Below are 17,808 nucleotides of genomic sequence, written 5' to 3'. Positions count from 1 at the left end.
GTGTGTGTGTGTGTGTGTGTGTGTGTGTGTGTGTGTGTGTGTGTGTGTGTGTGTGTGTGTGTCTATGATGCCAAGATTCTAATGCTGCCCCCGTATCAGGTTCTTCCTTTCATGTAAAAAATGTACAACTCCACCCCCCGACCCTCTTCCAATTCCGGACATACATGCACAATGTTGGTTCTCAGGTTAAGTATTAACTGAATATTAAATATAAACTAAATCTATTGTAAATCCATGTATTTGATGGCATCAGCGTCTGCCTCTTTTGCCCATTGAACTGTATTGTGTGCCTGTATGGGTGAGGAGCATTAGGCCTTTTTGCTACACAAATTTAAGACTTTCAGTGATACTCACGCACACTCAATCAGCAGTAGAGAGGAAAGGACTTTGTGGATGTAGTTGCTGCCTTAACAGAATCTGGCTTTTAGACTCTCCTCCAATCAGAATGTGTGTGTGTGTGTGTGCGCGCGTTTGTTCCTAAACTAAATGTTTTAATCAAACGTTTCAGAATACCATCTGAATGTGAAGAGACTACATACCAAGTCCCTCCGACATGCAACCAGGTCTTACCTTCTACCAGACTCTACCAGGCATAGACTATTTATTATGTGTTAACTGTTCTAAATGAGCCCTCTGCGTAGAGACCCATGATGTTTGATACATTGGGTCTGCTCTTACTCTTAGTCTCAGTCTAATGAGTGCTTAGTTTAATATTCATCATTAGTCATCACTAGCAATGGACTGCACAGGCATCCCCACACTGAGCCCAAGAGGGGTATTACCTAAGCCTGCGGACTAGCTTGACTTCATAGCTCATAGCTTGTGGACTAGCTGGACTTCATAGCTCATAGCCTGTGGACTAGCTTTGGACATCATAGCTCACAGCCTGTGGACTAGCTGGACTTCATAGCTCATAGCCTGTGGACTAGCTTTGGACATCATAGCTCACAGCCTGTGGACTAGCTGGACTTCATAGCTCATAGCCTGTGGACTAGCTGGGGACATCATAGCTCATAGCCTGTGGACTAGCTGGGGACATCATAGCTTATAGCCTGTGGACTAGCTGGACTTCATAGCTCATAGCCTGCGGACTAGCTGGGAACATCATAGCTTATAGCCTGTGACTAGCTGGGGACATCATAGCCTATGGACTAGCTGGACTTTATAGCTCATAGCCTGTGGACTAGCTGGGGACATCATAGCTTATAGCCTGTGACTAGCTGGGGACATCATAGCCTGTGGACTAGCTGGGGACATCATAGCTTATAGCCTGTGACTAGCTGGGGACATCATAGCTTATAGCCTGTGACTAGCTGGGGACATCATAGCCTGTGGACTAGCTGGACTTTATAGCTCATAGCCTGTGACTAGCTGGGGACTGGGGTCATCATAGCTCATAGCTTTGCAGTCTGTGCTTGGGGCTGTTTGGAGGTAGATGGAAACAGGTGATCAAAATAGGTGTTTGAATGGTATTTGTTCTGTTAACCCTTCACATTTGGACTATGATTATGGTTATGAGATACACCTGGTGCTGAAGATGACCTGTGTACATGTTTGAGAGTGTAGACTTATGTTCACAAAACAATTGTATATGGTAAACAATCAACATGTACACCTATGTTGGTATGCGCACACGCGCACACACACCCAAATGAACACACTGACAGGACAATGACATGTAGGCTGTAGCAACTGGGTAAAAGCTGTTTTTATTTTTTTTATTTTTTGCCGTTTGTTGTTGCTTGTTTTGTTTTCTGTAATGGATGAGGTCGTGTGACTCAGGTAACTGTGAATTGTGCAGAACCTTGTCCAATGAAGCTTTGAGCTGTTTTTTACTGTTCAAAACTAACCTGATCTGTGTATTTTAGATGCATACATATGCAAGTGGTTATTGAATACCTCATTTATCAATTTATATTGTTTTTTTTTTTCTTTTTTGGCTTAAAGTTGTACAATGCTCCATTATACAAAATGATCTATGGGGTGTGTGCATATTTTTGTACTATTGTTATTAATATTATTGACATGATAATAATTATGGTATTACTGATATAGTTTTTTTTCTCTTTGAATTCATAACAGAAAAATTATGGACAAAACCCATGTGAATGCTTGTTAATTTGGTTTGTGCTGATTGTATTTAAGAAGAGGAGCACTTTCCCCAAAGGTGATTTTAACACATCCAGTTTTGTTCTCATTAGTAATATAAGAATAAGGTTCTCAGGGCTTTAGAAATCTATGTCATGATAAAACTTTTACTTTATATCTGACACCGTGTGTCTCGTCTGTATTTTCGTGCATACTTAATTAATTGAGTAAGGTCGAATGTGTGGTCCTGAAGTTTAGTTAGGCTAACTATTTTCCACTTGCTACACACACACACACACACACTCATTCTCTCTCTCTCTCACATTTCACCTCCACTCATCTTGTGGGGGTGGGGGGAGATGGAACAGGTTAGGGTGATCTAGTGAGTGTGATATGACAGATTATGACAGGAAGTGTGCTGCTGTTACTCTCTTTGCCTCTGCAGCTCTGCAATTGCTGCCATTTGACCACATTCTAGTGGTCTACAACAGGAGGTCGAGAAATCGTGAAGCGTTGCTCACCATGTTCACACTAGAATGCAGAGAGGGGGATTTTTGAATCTCGCATACCAGACATATGTGTAATGCTGCACCCTCTGCTGCACAGCACCCTCACCCCCATCAGTTATTAGATACATCCTGAGCATATCAGAATATTTTACCTGAGGGTGAATGAAGGTCATGGAATACAAATACACAAAGAAGAAAAAGTACTGTACTACTTTTGTATCTAGTTTTCAGTTCTACAGCTTTTAGTTTTTTTGTGCTGAAACCTGAAATACCATGCTATTTTTAGTTTTTATCTTCCTTAAAGAAAGTTAAAAACTGGTCAATAACCAATCAAATCCATGAGTCGAGCCATGGGAATACAGGTTAACTAGAAGACTTGACTGTAACTGTCTGGAATGGCTACATCCTGTTCAAGAAGCCTTACTTGCCCTCTATGACAAAGCCTATTATATTATCATAGCATAGGCTTTAATTCAAAGACATTTGATATTAGCACAAAAAGAGCTTCAATACCTCAGAAAATAATGATTATAAATGGTTATAATTGTGCCTTGAGCAAAACAATTGTTAACAACTGACCTCAAAGGGCTCAGGATTGGAAACAGTTCTATAACTTGTTTCAAAGTAGCAAAGAAGTGACAGACACACCATTGTGGTTCATATTATGGTTTATTTAGTACAAAAATAGATGAAGTTTTTAGTAACAGAAAAACCAGAGTTTGAAAAAAGAGCTTCACATTATGTAAGGGAGATTACAAATTACAAAATATACTATTATCTAAGATAAACACAACAAAATTAGAACAACCTCAGTCTTTTCTTTTATAAAAAATATCACATCTGCTGTACATTAAAATAAAAATAGAACGGAACATCTGTATAATTGTGCTGTGAAATATTGTGCCCCTCCAGTGCGTCAACCCCTGCCATTCATACAGCTGTCGCCATCTCTTCCACCATCATCTCCTCCACCACCATGGCCATTTTTTATTCCTAACAACTTAACAGACCCTCATGTCTGTGTTTACGATGAAAACAGTCCTTGTTTTTCTGGTGCGAACTTTCCTTCCACTAGAGCCTAATATTCCCTGGACTGTTTTCTCTCTCAACACCTGACAGTCATGCAGGTCACGCCTCACACCACCCATTCAATAGGAATGCAGCTTTAGCAATCCACATCCTCATTGCCCCACTCCCTTGCTGTTTGATCTCGTTTTATGATACGATTATGAACACATTACACTACTTCTGTTTATTCTATCCCGATACAAACTCACGTTTGTGTAGTTGTGCAAATAAAATGCTCCCTAGAGGCTATACAGGCATTCGATTCACACTTTTCTCATCACTTGAAGATTTAGACTATGCAGATGATCTGGCTCTTCTCTCACATACTCATCAACACACGCAGGAGAAAACATCCCGCCTTAGTGACTTTGGTCAGAAGATTGGCTTAGAGATCAACCATAAGAAGACAGAAGTATTAACTCTAAACATTCCTAACCCCTCACCAATTGAAGTTAATGGAGAAGAGTATCCCCAAACTAAAGAATTCACATATTTGCACTATTAACAATGAGGGGGGTACAGACAAAGACATTAAGAATCGTCTCAATAAGGCAAGAAACGCTTTTTACATACTGAATAATACATGGCTCTCACAACAATACTCTACAAAGACCAAACTCAAATTATATCAGAGCTGTGTTTTATCCACCCTTTTGTATGGTTCTGAATGCTGGAGAAAGGTAAAAAGAGACCTCATCAGTCTGTCAACCTTCCACACCAAAAGTTTTTTTGGCCAAACACAATCTCAAATGAAGAACTGTATCAGATTTGTCAACAAGAATGCATCGCGACCATCTCTGCGACCATCTCCACCAAAGAAGGTGGAGATGGATAGGACATGTTTTGAGAAAAGATCCTACTGATATTACAAGAATAGCTCTACATTGGACACCAGAGAGGAAAAGAAAGAGAGGAAGACCTAAGAACACATGGAGAAGAACTGTGGCAAAGAAGATGCAGAGCCTAAACCACTCATGGGGCAATATTCAACGACTCGCCCAGGATAGGCTGGTGTGGAAAACGTTTGTTGCTGCCCTACATGCATGAAGGCATAAAGGGCAGTAAGTAAGTAAGTAGAGGCTATACGAAGTTATTACTAATATATTACATAGTATATTATTATCATTAGGCTATTATTATCAATATCAATATTATCATTGTTGTTTTATTTTAATGTATGTTATCATCATATTTTTATGTACATCATAAGTACCGGTATTTAGAAATATTTTCATGAGAAAACTTTTCAATGTGAAATACTATGTTATTATATTGCATTATTGGGCTTTGAAATATGCTATGTGAGAAATGTTTATATTTTGTGTAGACAAACATTCAGTCAATGGCTGTGAGAGGACAAGAATGTTCACCTGTGGTCAACAACTAGATTGAGTAAACCCAGACCAGGATTACCATTGGCCATCTTGTTGCCTCATGTCCAAACAGCTCTCCTATACCAACAGTCATAGCAAACAAGGGTGTGAGTTCATACGAATAAGGCCCTTAATCAGTGTTGGGTTACACATCATTGCAATGGATTCCTCTGTGCTCCAACACGGAGGCCAGCCTACCACACTGTAGTCATGCTTTCCTTGGAACAGATGATAAGCATAGTGTAGGAGATAGCAGATGACCTTAAATACAGCATTCAAATAGGATGGCCTAACAAAGGGTCACTATACTTTGTGGGCCTCTTCTGTGACACACCCAAGCCACAACAATATCAGCGGGTTATCAAGACTTATTCTCTCTCTCTCTCTCTCTCTCTCTCTCTAATAAATAAATAAATAAATAAGCTCCTCAAGAGATACATGCTGAACAGCTGTGAAGAACAACCTGATCTCAACACACGGATAAGGCAATAGAGAAGCACTCAGGACAGAACACAACACTGAGCAGGTGCAACAGGCCTCTAACATGTCAGAGTAAGCAGGAGCGCCAGCAAGGCTAACGCCAGTGGAGAGCTCTTCAGTCCTGCTGCCCCACTGGTCATCTTCAGCTGGTAGTAGGCCACTGTCCTCTGGTAGTCTCCCTCCTGTGCCACACACTTGTACCCGCCCTCATCTGCAGACCCCATGCCCTCTATCAGCAGCACTAACTGCTCCTGCTTCTCGTCCTCGAGTGACTGCCTCTCCTCTCCATCCTTCAGCCAGCGGTACGTGGCATGGTGGGAGTGAATGGGGCAGGACAGGTAGTGTCTGGACGACTCAGGCACATCCTTGGAAGGAGGACCAGGGACAGGCTTATCTACACCTGATCCAAAGGGAGCGCTGCGATACGCTACAAGGGCAGAGGACATATCTGGTTATTAATTCATCCATTTATTTATACATGTACTCGCTCATTCATTTAGATTCTGACTATCTTGTCTCTCTCTTCCTTATAATATGCTTTCCATCCTCCACGTCTTTCACCGTCGCCTTTCTCATCTGTTTCATATTGTCACCATGTTTCTTTATGCTAACAGAAATATATTGAAATGAAGAACATGTAAATCAGGTGCTTAAAAAAGCTGGTGACTCCTTACACATTCAAAAAAGATCATGTGCCTGCCAAGCAGCCTGCGTGGATGACTGAACACAAACAGGAACCAGACACCTAAATTCTGGTTAACACAGTCCCACCTGTGTGTTTGTGTGTGTGTGTGTTTGTGTGTGTGTGTGTGTTTGTGTGTGTGTGTGTGTGTGTGTGTGTGTGTGTGTGTGTGTGTGTGTAGGAGGGGGGTAATAAGGGAGAGGACCTGAGACAAGAGGGGGGCATGGAAGGACTTACGGGTGCAGTCATGGTAATTTCCGTTGAGAACATCCTGAGTCAGACCACTGTGGAGATAAAAGAGTAGAATTCCAAATTATGAGAAACAAAATGTCACTGTTTGCTTGTGGTGTTGGTAGAGCTTAATGGTGATGAATTAAATAGAATCACACGGTTGAACTTCCTGAACACTGAGAGGATGTGTGCTGTATCTTTGTGGGTGTTTGTGTGTCAATGGTTGTGGTTGTGTGTGGGTGTGTGTGTAGGGGGATGGGGCCGTATTCTGACAAAAAGTAATGTAGGCCTAAAGATAAGGTAGATTACTGAATATCCTCTTATATCATACTTCTCCTTTTCAGTTTCCAGAAACGTAGGTGTTAATTCCTTGCTTACAGGAGGAATTAAACAGTTCTAGAAGTTACAAATGAGTCATGACCATTATACAATGGGTCTCTCATTTTCACATTATTGTGATAAAGATCTGTAATATTATTATTATATTATAGAGGAAAAGGCAAATCACTAACGGGAAAATGAATGACGGAGTAATTAACCAATCACGTTGTCGGAATCGGAATGATGGACATTTTGTCTTACCATCACTATGGTAACATCCATGCTGCAATGGACCTCTGAAATTTGCCTACAAAAACGACTCAAAGCTGCCATCATTGCCCATATATGGAGATCCGTATCTCCTTATATGGGCAAAGATGGTACCCAGATCTCCTTAGATGGCAGCTTTAGGTTCTTTTTGTAGCCGAATTCAGAGGTCTATAACTGCCTGGAGGCGTTACCAAGATGGCCGCTGAGTGACACGACTGGCCTGAAAGGACTTTGGTAACAACCACTTCTCTTTGTCTCATTTCCCATGTGCACAACAAGGCAACGTATAAAGACTCACACATCAAGGTAACGTATAAAGACACACATCTCTTTCTGTAGCATGAATGCATTACTTCTGCAAAATAATTCTAATCACTACGGAAGCAGCACAACTCTTTTTGTGCCACCACTGCCAACAAGCCCACAATGTGACAATGTGTGATATGGTTCAGTTCTATGTAAGGACAACCACACATTTCTGAGTAATAAGACAGGACAACTAAATGTAGCAACTGTGAGAGAGAGAGAGAGAGAGAGAGAGAGAGAGAGAGAGAGAACTCTTACTCTGAATAAGGTGCACATGTCTTATGGCCGCTTTCCCAGCCACAGTAGGGATCTCTTGCTAAGACACAGTCAGCACACTGGTTCCCGTACACACTGCAGTTCCTCAGGTCAATCTGAACCACCTCATCACTGGAGCTCACGTAGAGTTTCTTCTGCAAAACGCCCAACAAATGGGGTGAACACTCTTATCTTCTGAGATGGAAGTGGAAGTGCACATTTATGTGTAGGGGTTTGTATAGCATTTAACTGGAAGCGAGAGAGAGGGAATGATAGACATAGCCAGGGTGAGATAAAGAGAGGGGTGTTTTAACACTGACACTCGATAAACAGATAAGAGAAAAGGCTAGAAATAGAAGTGGCAAACACATGACATACACAACAGGATGCTTTCTATCAGCTTTTTGTCACACACAATGAATATAATTAGTTTGATTACTTCAACACATTTGAGGTATTAGTCATGTATTAATTACTGGTGGACCAAGCAATTGTTCCTGTCCTCTCCAAAGTATAAAAAAGTGTGGGCTAAGACGATGGAGCCTTGGACTAACACTAATCCTTTTCACATGAGCGGGTGGTGGGCCACATGAGGAATGACCAGTGTGCTGGCATTCAAAATAGAGAAACAGTCAGACAGTCAAGTTGAACAGCACTGTTTTTTTTAAAAGGGCACTTATACTGTAAAACACATTGGCAAAAACATTGGCTTAGTACAGCCACCAAAACAATAACCATGGTGCGTCACATTTTTATCCCGAGCAACAAAATGCTTTTTTCCATATACCTTACTGTGCATAAACATCATTAAGGAGAGCCTTTTAATCTTTATTTACAATCGGTGTCTTTAGGAACGTGGTAAATGGTAAATGTGTTCTTCCGTGTTAACAGGATTATTACAGCTTTAAATGGGGCTTAGCATGCCCTCACTGTCAGCAAAGAGGTTTGCTGTATAGTTTTCGCAGTGATTAATTTAAAAATAGAATATTTCCCATTCAAGAAGTTGAATGCCCTATCGGTTATTCCTCTGGAGTTTTATTGACCACAAGTTTGGAGTTTTGGGTTATGTTTCGGTTAAAGGTCTTTATCTAGAAAGACCAGATTACAGTATCCTCTCCTCTTGCTCACTCCTCCCCCACCCTCAGTCTCGCTCTCCTAAGACTGGGCTCTCTCAGCTGACTACAGCATGCTACAGCAGAGTAGCAGTTTGTAGTCATATTTGTGGCCTATTATAGGTCAATTGTTTTGAGTGACATGATTATTTTTATTGTTGTGGAAATCCACTCCCAGATGATGACATTGACGTGAAACTAGAGTTTCCCAAGCATGTGTGTACACAAGTGTGCTGTGTGATACCCTTGCATTAGACATGTGGAAACCAGGGAATTATGAAATACGGGTTCCTGTTTCAGAGTTTCCTATTTACTGTCAGGGTCATAAACTCTAAAAGAACATCAATTGTAAGTAACCACTAGTGCTTTGCATGCTGGGATAGACTGTGGAGGACTCACCTCAGAACTGTCCAGTAACATGCTGAGGATCTGTGTTCCGGATTCAAATGGATGATACTCCGCGATGATGAAAGGTGAGGTGGAGTTCTCCAGGACTTTGTGAACCACACCGCTCTCTTTGGTGAACATCGGCAAAAACACAAACAAAAACAGCAAGTAACATGAGAGACATCACATGAGAAGACCACAGTTATATTGTTGTGATCAACTTGTGTGATATGGTGGTTTGGTGTTACACTGTCAACAAGCAAAATAAAGTGTTTAAAACGTCCTGAAGACTGGAAATGTTTCATGACTCATTACAGAATAACATGTGGGTTTGCATGAAGTTGTTTTCAAAACTGAGATTACAGAACATGGCAGCCAACATGGAAATTCTTTCAGGATTCAGGCATTACATCACACTAGAAAGAAAACCCTTCATACAGATACTGCTTCAAACAGAAAACATGTCACTGAGCTTTAAAGTCATATGCAGTGAGAACAAACCACAAACAGCTGATATCAATAACACAATAGTCATGACTGTCACAATCATATATGTAGCTTCTGTTTCATTGTGACTTGTGGACTCACTGGTCACCACTAGTGACAGATTACAGTTAAACGGGATAGTGAATTTGGCCACAACTTCAGAGAATACAAATGGCATGCTAGTTACGACTACTGTATGAGGGGGTCTTTGGAAAGTTTTCAATGCCACAATGGGTCCTCGGAACCAAAAAATTGAGAACACCTGGTCTAACAAGTATAGGAAAGTGGATGACATGAAGTGAAAGTACCACATTAAGATACACAAAAGTAAAAGTTCCCTTTGACATGGTTCAAATCCTGGTTCTGTTGTTTCTGAAAGTTTCTCCTATTGATGCACATAACCTCAATCTGGATTGTGTCTGCTTTTAAAAGGTGGAAGTGTGCTGGGTGGAAGGTGGAAGTATGCTGTTTTCATACATACATATGCCGGAATACCTTATCAATCGCTCTTAACACCTCTCACCTCCATGTTTTTGCACAATACTCCCACTTTTTCCTTAAAGGGACACCAGGCAAGCCTGATGCTTTTTCTCTACGAAACTCCCCCTCACTCAGTCTGAAGCTCTTTTCCTTTTCTTTGCATCTTCTGTCAAGGGTTTTCGCTGCTTCTTCGCCGGCTCTGCCATTATACACACGTTTGCAACAATTGCTAGCGTTTCGTTAGCCTGCCTCTGTGCTGTTGATGCAGCATGTAAACTGATCCTGCTTCGGTCGCCGGGTACGATACACTGAACTTGCAAGCGGGATATTCTTCCTACAGGCGAGAGAGTCTTCATTCGCCCTGTAATGAGCCATTTAACCATATACCAACTTATGAAGATGAGTAATTAACACGAAAACGTTGCCTGATGTGCCTTTAACCTACCCACAAATGCATGAGTAAGAGAAGCACAGCTTGCCTGACAGCTCGCCTTAGTTCCTCAAACCACCAACACTGTTGACTCATACATAAAATAGGCTTCTTGCTTCTGTACACATTGACCTTAACATGCAAAGATATACGTGCACTACAATAACAGCTGTTGTGACTAGTTTGGTACAGCTCTACGGCTATCTAAGTACTGTAGTGTTTTATGCAGGTGTTTTAGTCTCCTACCCATGGACAGCAGTAGGACGTTGTGTCCCTCCTGTCCCACTGTCCCTCCAACACGGTCCACCTGGATGTGGCTGTAGTGGCGGCGACTGACCAACAGGGGGTTGCTGTTTCCTATGGGCCTCACCCAATCCGACATCTCTGGATTCCTCTTCATGTACTTGAGCAAGTTAGAAGGTAGTCTCTTACTGTCCTGGACACACTGGGCAGAGAGAAGGCGTAGATGAGATGGTGATCTTCGACAATGTTTGTTAAAGGAACAGTCCTAGATCCTGGCTAAAGAATGTTGATATGTGAGATTAACAGCCAATCAAATGTACCCCTCCCTGTCATGATCCTGAAGCTACTTTGTTGACAGGCTTGGATACTGTGTGTGAAGAGCCTTGAATTTTAACAAACAAGTCAGCAGTGTAGTCAAAGGCAGTTTCTACCAATTAAGAACCATAGCCAAGCTGAAACCCATTCTGTCCGCAACTGATCTTGAAACCGTTGTCCATGCCTTCATCTCCTCCCGCCTAGATTACTGCAATTCTCTGTACATTGGCATGTCACAATCAAATCTAAATAAACTCCAGCTGGTACAAAACGCTGCTGCTAGGCTCCTCACCAACACCAAAAAGAGTGATCACATAACACCAATTTTAGCTCAGCTACTCTGGCTTCCGGTCAAATTCAGGCTTGAGTTTAAAATTTTACTTTTTGTTTTTAAAGCCCTTAAAGGTTTAGCCCCACCTTACATCTCTGAACTTCTGCCCCCACACTCTACTACCAGGTCACTCAGGTCACAAGACCAACTACTGCTTGCTGTCCCACGTACACGCCTTAAAACCCGTGACGACCAGGCTTTTTCTGTAGCTGCTCCAAAGCTCTGAAATACCCTCCCTCCACATATCAAATCCTCCCCTACAATTACCTCCTTCAAATCCAATCTCAAGACATATTTTTTCTCACTTGCTTTTAATACAGTATGATGTTTTTGGTCTTGTTTTAATTTTCTTATTTATTTGTATTTATCTTATCTATTTTCTTGTCACTGCTACTAATGCTGTCTTGCTACGAATAATCACACTTAGTTTGTGTAGATGTATGGCCTTTGTGTAGATGTATGGTCTTATTGTTATGACTTATTAGCTAACCTTTTCTTTGTGTTTGTTCAGCACTTTGGCTCAACCCCTGTTGTTTTTAAATGTGTAAATAAATAAATGACTTGACTTGACTTGAATAATATTTGTTGGTCTGAGCCTCTTTGTGTGTTTGCCATTTACAGAGCACTCTGTATGAAGGTCTTCTTGAGGGCACAACCAAAATGTTAACGACATTGAGATACATTCACAGAATTTTACAAAACATGTACTGAATTCATGTACTTTAATCAAGGGCTGCAGTTTTAAATATGTTTAGTGACCCTTGTGTAAAGGCCTAGAGTGCAGCATGGTCAAAAGTGCAAAAGGTCGTCCTACCTCTCCAGGATGTTTTGACAGAGTTTCTGTGGGTTCTGTTGTAGAGCTGGAGAAGGTGGAATCAATGTCCTTCATGGCATACACACACACTGCTCTCATGTCCCTGCATACACACACACACACACACACACACACACACACACACACACACACACACACACACACACACACACACACACACACATTTTCAGTCTCCATTTACAACCTGTTAAACCACTTCTTCACACATTTCTTTTACATATCAACATGCCCTCTAAAAAGGAAGTGAAAAGAATATCTAATTTAGACGTCAGGCGTCACTTGCTAAAATCGTCCACACTTCCCTCAAAGCAAGACGCAAACTAATCTTCTTCTTGCATGAACCTTGTAAACCTGAGGGCAAACTTCTGCTGCCTATTTTACTCCTCCTGTGAGTTTCTCTTCTCTCTGCTACTTTTAGCATGTCTGGTGAACTCAAATGGCCCCTGCGTAGCGTACCAGCCGTTTTTGAAGAGCCCGTAGACCCGGTCGTCTCCTCCGTCCTCAGACGGCAGCACGGCCACGTCCAGCAGCTCGGTGTAGTACAGCTTCCTGCTGGGGTCTCCGCAGGACAGCTGGCTGCTCAGCTGGGACGTCCACTGGAACTGCAGGGTGTCCTTTGAACCTCCGAGATCAGCCTGTAGAAAAACAGCTCAGATGAATCCCGTTCTGGGAAGCTTTGTTTGTGTTTCTCAAATGAAGGGCATTCCCTCTCCATGGGACAGATGCACTTTCTGGGATATTGTACTCACGTCACTTTCACTTGATTCTGTTCACTACTTTAATGGCCTGAGTAGTCATACAGTAGGTAAGGCAAGTTGTTCTTACCTTGCAGATCTGGGAGACACGTGGGGTGAAAATGTCAGATTTCTGGTCCTGATTCTTCTCTGTGTAGAATGCATACAGCTTATCTTGCAAGTCATCCTTTTTATTTCTTCTTTCTATAATCTTCACATACCTTTGATCTGTGGGACAGAAATGTATAGTTAATTTAGTTATTATGTCTCTTTGCCTTACTCAGTGCTGGTACAATGATACAGTTGTTCACTTTTTCTTTTTATGATCTTCACATAGGCCTATTATTGATCTACAAGGCAGAATTTGCATTTAATTTAGTTTCAATCGATCTAACAGCATCACTGATAGGCCACAACCAAAATGACATACTGTTTTCAGGAATACCAGTACAACACTGACATTTATGCTAACTTTATGCTTTTGTTGAATTTTACCCGAGCTGCTCACCTGAACGGCTTGAGGGAGGCGTCATATTGTCATTGTCAGTAGGTAAACGCTTTCTGTAGATGCCATCTTTATCCTTTACACCAGACAGTGTGGTGTAGAGAAAATCCCCTAAGGAATGAACACATCTGTATTGATTACTGTTCAATACACGCACACGCACACTCTCTATCTCTCTCTCTCTCTCGCTCTCTCTCTCTCCCTCTCACACATGCAAAAACCCTATCGTCATGTACTGACATAAGTAAAGTAGGGATTACAAAGTTCAGAGGGTTGCACCACAATGTTCCCTCTGCAGAGTAATTTATCTGTTTGTCAGTGGGGTTAGACTTGACACCAACAGAGCATTAGCCTACTTTATTTCCTGGAACAACAAACCCTAAGTCAGCAGCTTCAACCTACCAGTAAGAAGTGCTGGTTCTCCACCTCCATAGACGTCTGTACAATTGTGTGTTAAGCCATTGACATCCTATAAAACAAATACTCAAGTTCATGTGCATGGAGTTACCAATGAGCTAAAGTCCATTACTGTAACTTAGAGGTTATAGGCTGGGCACTCCCCTCAGGATTCTCTTCACAGTGCTGGTGAATTTGATGCTGTTACAAATATTTAAAATCAAGTAACTGAATTAAAACCAGAAAGAAAATAATGGATTTACTTGTGATACAGTCACAGTGCTCAACAAACCTATATTTATGTATGTGGGTAAACTAAAATACCGGACTCTGTCACAAGTTGACCTGTCCTAATTCACACTCTTCCAGCTGATGTTGCAAGTTTCACAAGTCTGAGTACGAGACTAACAGTGCAATGGTACAAGGCAGATAACATTTCCGTCTCCCTGTTATTTGAAGTATTCATCACTAATTGTCAACCAAATATTGTTTTACAAAGAAATAATAGTTGATGTTATCTATGATCATCCAACTTCTACCCTGTGCAGTTTTTCCAAATTTGCCACGCCATAATGAACCATGTAATTGTTACCCTGTACCTTGTAGCAGCAGTGAGCTCCCTCATCTTTCTCTGTGCACACAAACAGAGGGTATGCATCTCTCCCTGGCTGCATCACCGTGATAGGACAGCGCTGAATGGTGACACGAGATGGATCAATATTCAGACATCATCAGTTAAGTTATTGTACAGTCAAAAGTGTTTGCAATCAGTTAAACATTGAGGTAATTTCAAATGAAGTGAAATGTATGTATTTGGCACATTTAATATTTTGCAATACATTTTTATCAGTATGTGTCCTCCATGGGTGTTGAGCGGACTGCTCCTTTGGCTCTGTATGCCACATGCAGGAACCCTGTCCTCACATTATCCTTTGTTACGACCCTCCAGTGTTTTCAATGTGTATGTGTGTGTGTGTGTGTGTGTGTGTGTGTGTGTGTGTGTGTGTGTGTGTGTGTGTGTGTGTGTGTGCGTGTGTGTGCGTGTGTGTGTGCGCGTGTGCGCGCGCGTTTGTGACTTCTGGTGCAATACTTCACAATACTAACCTTGTCACACTCAATTGGAATTTTCTTCACCTAAACAGAACACACATGAGCAGAGTCTGCATAATCAAATCACTCATAATCAAATCACTCATAAGCAAATCAAATCATAATTTTGGAATGTACAAAAAGAAGTACAGTGCTTCTGTACAGTGCTTTGTCCTTTAACAAGTTGGCAAATCTCACACTATCACACAATGGAACTAGTGTCTCACAGGTTTCACAGTGCTCTAGACATGATCTCATGAAGGTTAGGTTACTGTGTATAAATACAACAAGTGCCCTCACCACTGCGTTCCTTTGATTCTCCGGAAAAACGAGGCGAGATAAATGTTGATCACCGCCAGCATAAATATCCCCTTGAGTTCCCAGAATCAGCTTCATCCTGGAGAGTGGTTTCTCCAGCTGCCCCCGTTTAAACGCCATACCTGAAAGGACAGGCACATATCAACACACCACAAGCTACGAGATTTATAAAGTGTGGAACCATCTGTATGTGAAGCCTCGCTGTAAAAACATATCTCATAGACAAGGTCAATTTTAAGCCGAGTTTGAAAGACTCGGGTAACTCAACTACGTAAAACAGTTGCACTCCACATCAATCCATAACATGCAGGCAATAAAAGTCCATTAGGCTCTCCAGTCTCCACGGCAACACTTCAACGCTTTAATTTAGTTTAATTTATGTACCATTAACAGTTAAAGGTAGGGTCCTCCAATCTCAAGGTACTTTAAAAAGCCTACACCTTGAGCCCCCTAGACCAAATACAAAGGTGATGTTAACAAGGAAGGGATCTTGAGCAGTACATGACTTCTAAGCAGTGATGCCAGTAACGCGTTACTTAGTAACGCGTTAGTCTATTTTTACCACTTTTTTCAGTAACGAGTAATCTAACGCGCTACTATTTACAAACCAGTAATCAGATTAAAGTTACTTATCTAAGTTACTGTGCGTTACTATTTTTGTCATGTTCCTTAATAAAAAGATATATTCTTTGCTTTCTTCTTGTCTTGGGTATTAATGTCATGTAGAGGCTATGCTCACGTTTTCAGCATGAGGACAATTCACGTGCAGCGACACAAACGTAAACAATGGAGGGATGCACATTTCATCAGTCATTACTTTGAGTTTGTGTCAGTTAAACATGACATCATTAAGGTACATTGTACATTCTGTGCTGGCGACAAAGTGCTGTCTAGCTAGACATCCCAAGTCTCCCGAAGTTTTGTGAGTCTCCCACATATTGATAGCGGCTTCCTGACGCCCGCAAATTACATAAAATCTCCCGGAACCTAGAGCGAACAAGAGCACGCAAGCCAGACCGGACTTCAAATCAAAGATTCTAGAATCTTTGCTTCAAATCGCGTGTGCATAGCTTAATGCGCACACAACGGAGAGGGAGAGAGAGAGGAGTGGTGCGTTTGTGTCTGAAGCGCATCCAAGACAGAGAGCATCCTGGTCTGTTTTGCTAAATCAACCAATCCGTTTTCAGTGTAAGTGCTTATATCTCTTTTCTCCCAAACATAATTAATCAGTTCAGTCAGTGTATCTAGGAACAGAAGCGTCATGGCAGCGTCAGTGCCCCTCAAAAAGATTTAAGACCCATTTCACATCAGACTACACAAAAGTACCCAATTGTCTCAAAAGATTAAAACATAATGATCATCTTGCACACTGCACTGTTTGTAACAGCAACTTTAGCATTGCTCACGGCGGGTTAAATGATTGCAAAGGACTTGTTGAGGTGAGTTTAACAAGTGTAATTTCATTTGCATATTATTCAGGCCTATAGGCTACAAGATGGCTAGTTGCCAAGGCTACATGAAAAAAAATCTACATATTTTACTATAACAGTTTCTATCAATAGGCCTTCCTTATTTGGTGTACTTAGACATTATTGAACAAATATCTGAATTTCAGTATCTAAGTAGGTTAGGTTGGGATGTCTGCTATACATTGCTGTTAAAATGCACTTCCAGTATATTGAGTATTGACAAAACCGTTATCATTTTTATGTTGAGGCGTTGGGGGTGTTGTCGGCAGCTGCTGAAAGTAACTAATAAAGTAACTTGTAATCTAACTTAGTTACTTTTAAAATCAAGTAATCAGTAAAGTAACTAAGTTACTTTTTAAAGGAGTAATCAGTAATCAGTAATCAGATTACTTTTTCAAGGTAACTGTGGCAACACTGCTTGGTTGGCATGTAACCCCACATGGATAGCATGGAACCTTCGTTTTTCGTTTTTATCTGTAGCCCCCCCGCTGGACTGGACCCCCCGAAAGGAGGGTAGGGCAGACACAGTTCTCTGTGAATATCTTGAGAACTGTAGGGACTAGGATGACCATTTTTTTCCGTATGTTTGCCTCCAGGGGTCATGTTAACCAATTTCATGTGCACACATGTGCACAAACAGATACACACACACACACATACATTCACAGTAATCATACGTATGACACATACTCACACAGTAGACATATGTACGCTTGCATGCACAGGCACATACGCAGGCACAGACACAAGCACACACACACACACACACACACATAACATAAACATGTACATGCACACATGCACACAATTCAAGAATTTCTCAGAATTATGAACAGGCAAGATGGAGGTGGGGTTGTATAAAATGAATTTTACATGTGAAATCTATGAACTAATCATGTTTTGGTACTTGTTGTCTAGCAGATATCAGTGAGAATTGAGTGTGGATAATGCAATTTAGTGAGACAGTTAGAATCATATAGGCCTTTTAGCGTGATTTATTTTTGTGGAAAAAATGTGCTGGACTGGGCGGCGGTCATATTTTGTACCGCTCTGCGGTACATCTAGTTTATACTTTGCATGCAAGTATAGTGCTTG

The 17,808-nt window shown here is 41.3% G+C and overlaps 1 protein-coding gene across 1 annotated transcript; it reads right to left on the bottom strand.

Annotated features, from left to right (window-relative positions):
* Positions 1-3,247: 3,247 nt before the first annotated feature.
* Positions 3,248-15,815, bottom strand: LOC143125736 (semaphorin-7A-like). The gene is made up of 13 exons (XM_076287464.1): positions 15,227-15,815; positions 14,942-14,971; positions 14,437-14,529; positions 13,844-13,910; positions 13,445-13,552; positions 13,028-13,164; positions 12,659-12,837; positions 12,182-12,284; positions 10,725-10,923; positions 9,095-9,210; positions 7,587-7,738; positions 6,438-6,484; positions 3,248-5,945 (listed from the first exon to the last, which is right to left on the bottom strand). Exons 1-13 carry the CDS (start codon positions 15,362-15,364, stop codon positions 5,578-5,580), a joined length of 1,737 nt encoding a protein of 578 aa, XP_076143579.1. The 5' UTR covers positions 15,365-15,815; the 3' UTR covers positions 3,248-5,577.
* Between the last annotated feature and the right edge of the window lie 1,993 nt (positions 15,816-17,808).

This window comes from Alosa pseudoharengus, unplaced genomic scaffold (assembly GCF_046254945.1).
Source record: "Alosa pseudoharengus isolate Yale_2024_CS ecotype anadromous, Long Island Sound unplaced genomic scaffold, YU_APseudo_1.1 YU_APseudo_1.1_scf_16, whole genome shotgun sequence".
NCBI lineage: Eukaryota > Metazoa > Chordata > Actinopteri > Clupeiformes > Clupeidae > Alosa > Alosa pseudoharengus.
Note: the sequence above shows the minus strand (reverse complement) of the source record. Positions and strands in the feature narration are given on the sequence as shown.

What these genes read in the sequence shown, in the direction of transcription:
- LOC143125736 (XM_076287464.1), bottom strand. Translation starts at nt 15,364, where the DNA reads ATGGCGTTTAAACGGGGGCAGCTGGAGAAACCACTCTCCAGGATGAAG. An exon ending in GTGTCTCCCAGATCTGCAAG is followed by an intron (nt 12,838 to 13,027) that starts GTAAGAACAACT and finishes GTTTTTCTACAG; the next exon opens with GCTGATCTCGGAGGTTCAAA. An exon ending in CGTCCTACTGCTGTCCATGG is followed by an intron (nt 9,211 to 10,724) that starts GTAGGAGACTAA and finishes TGTTCACCAAAG; the next exon opens with AGAGCGGTGTGGTTCACAAA.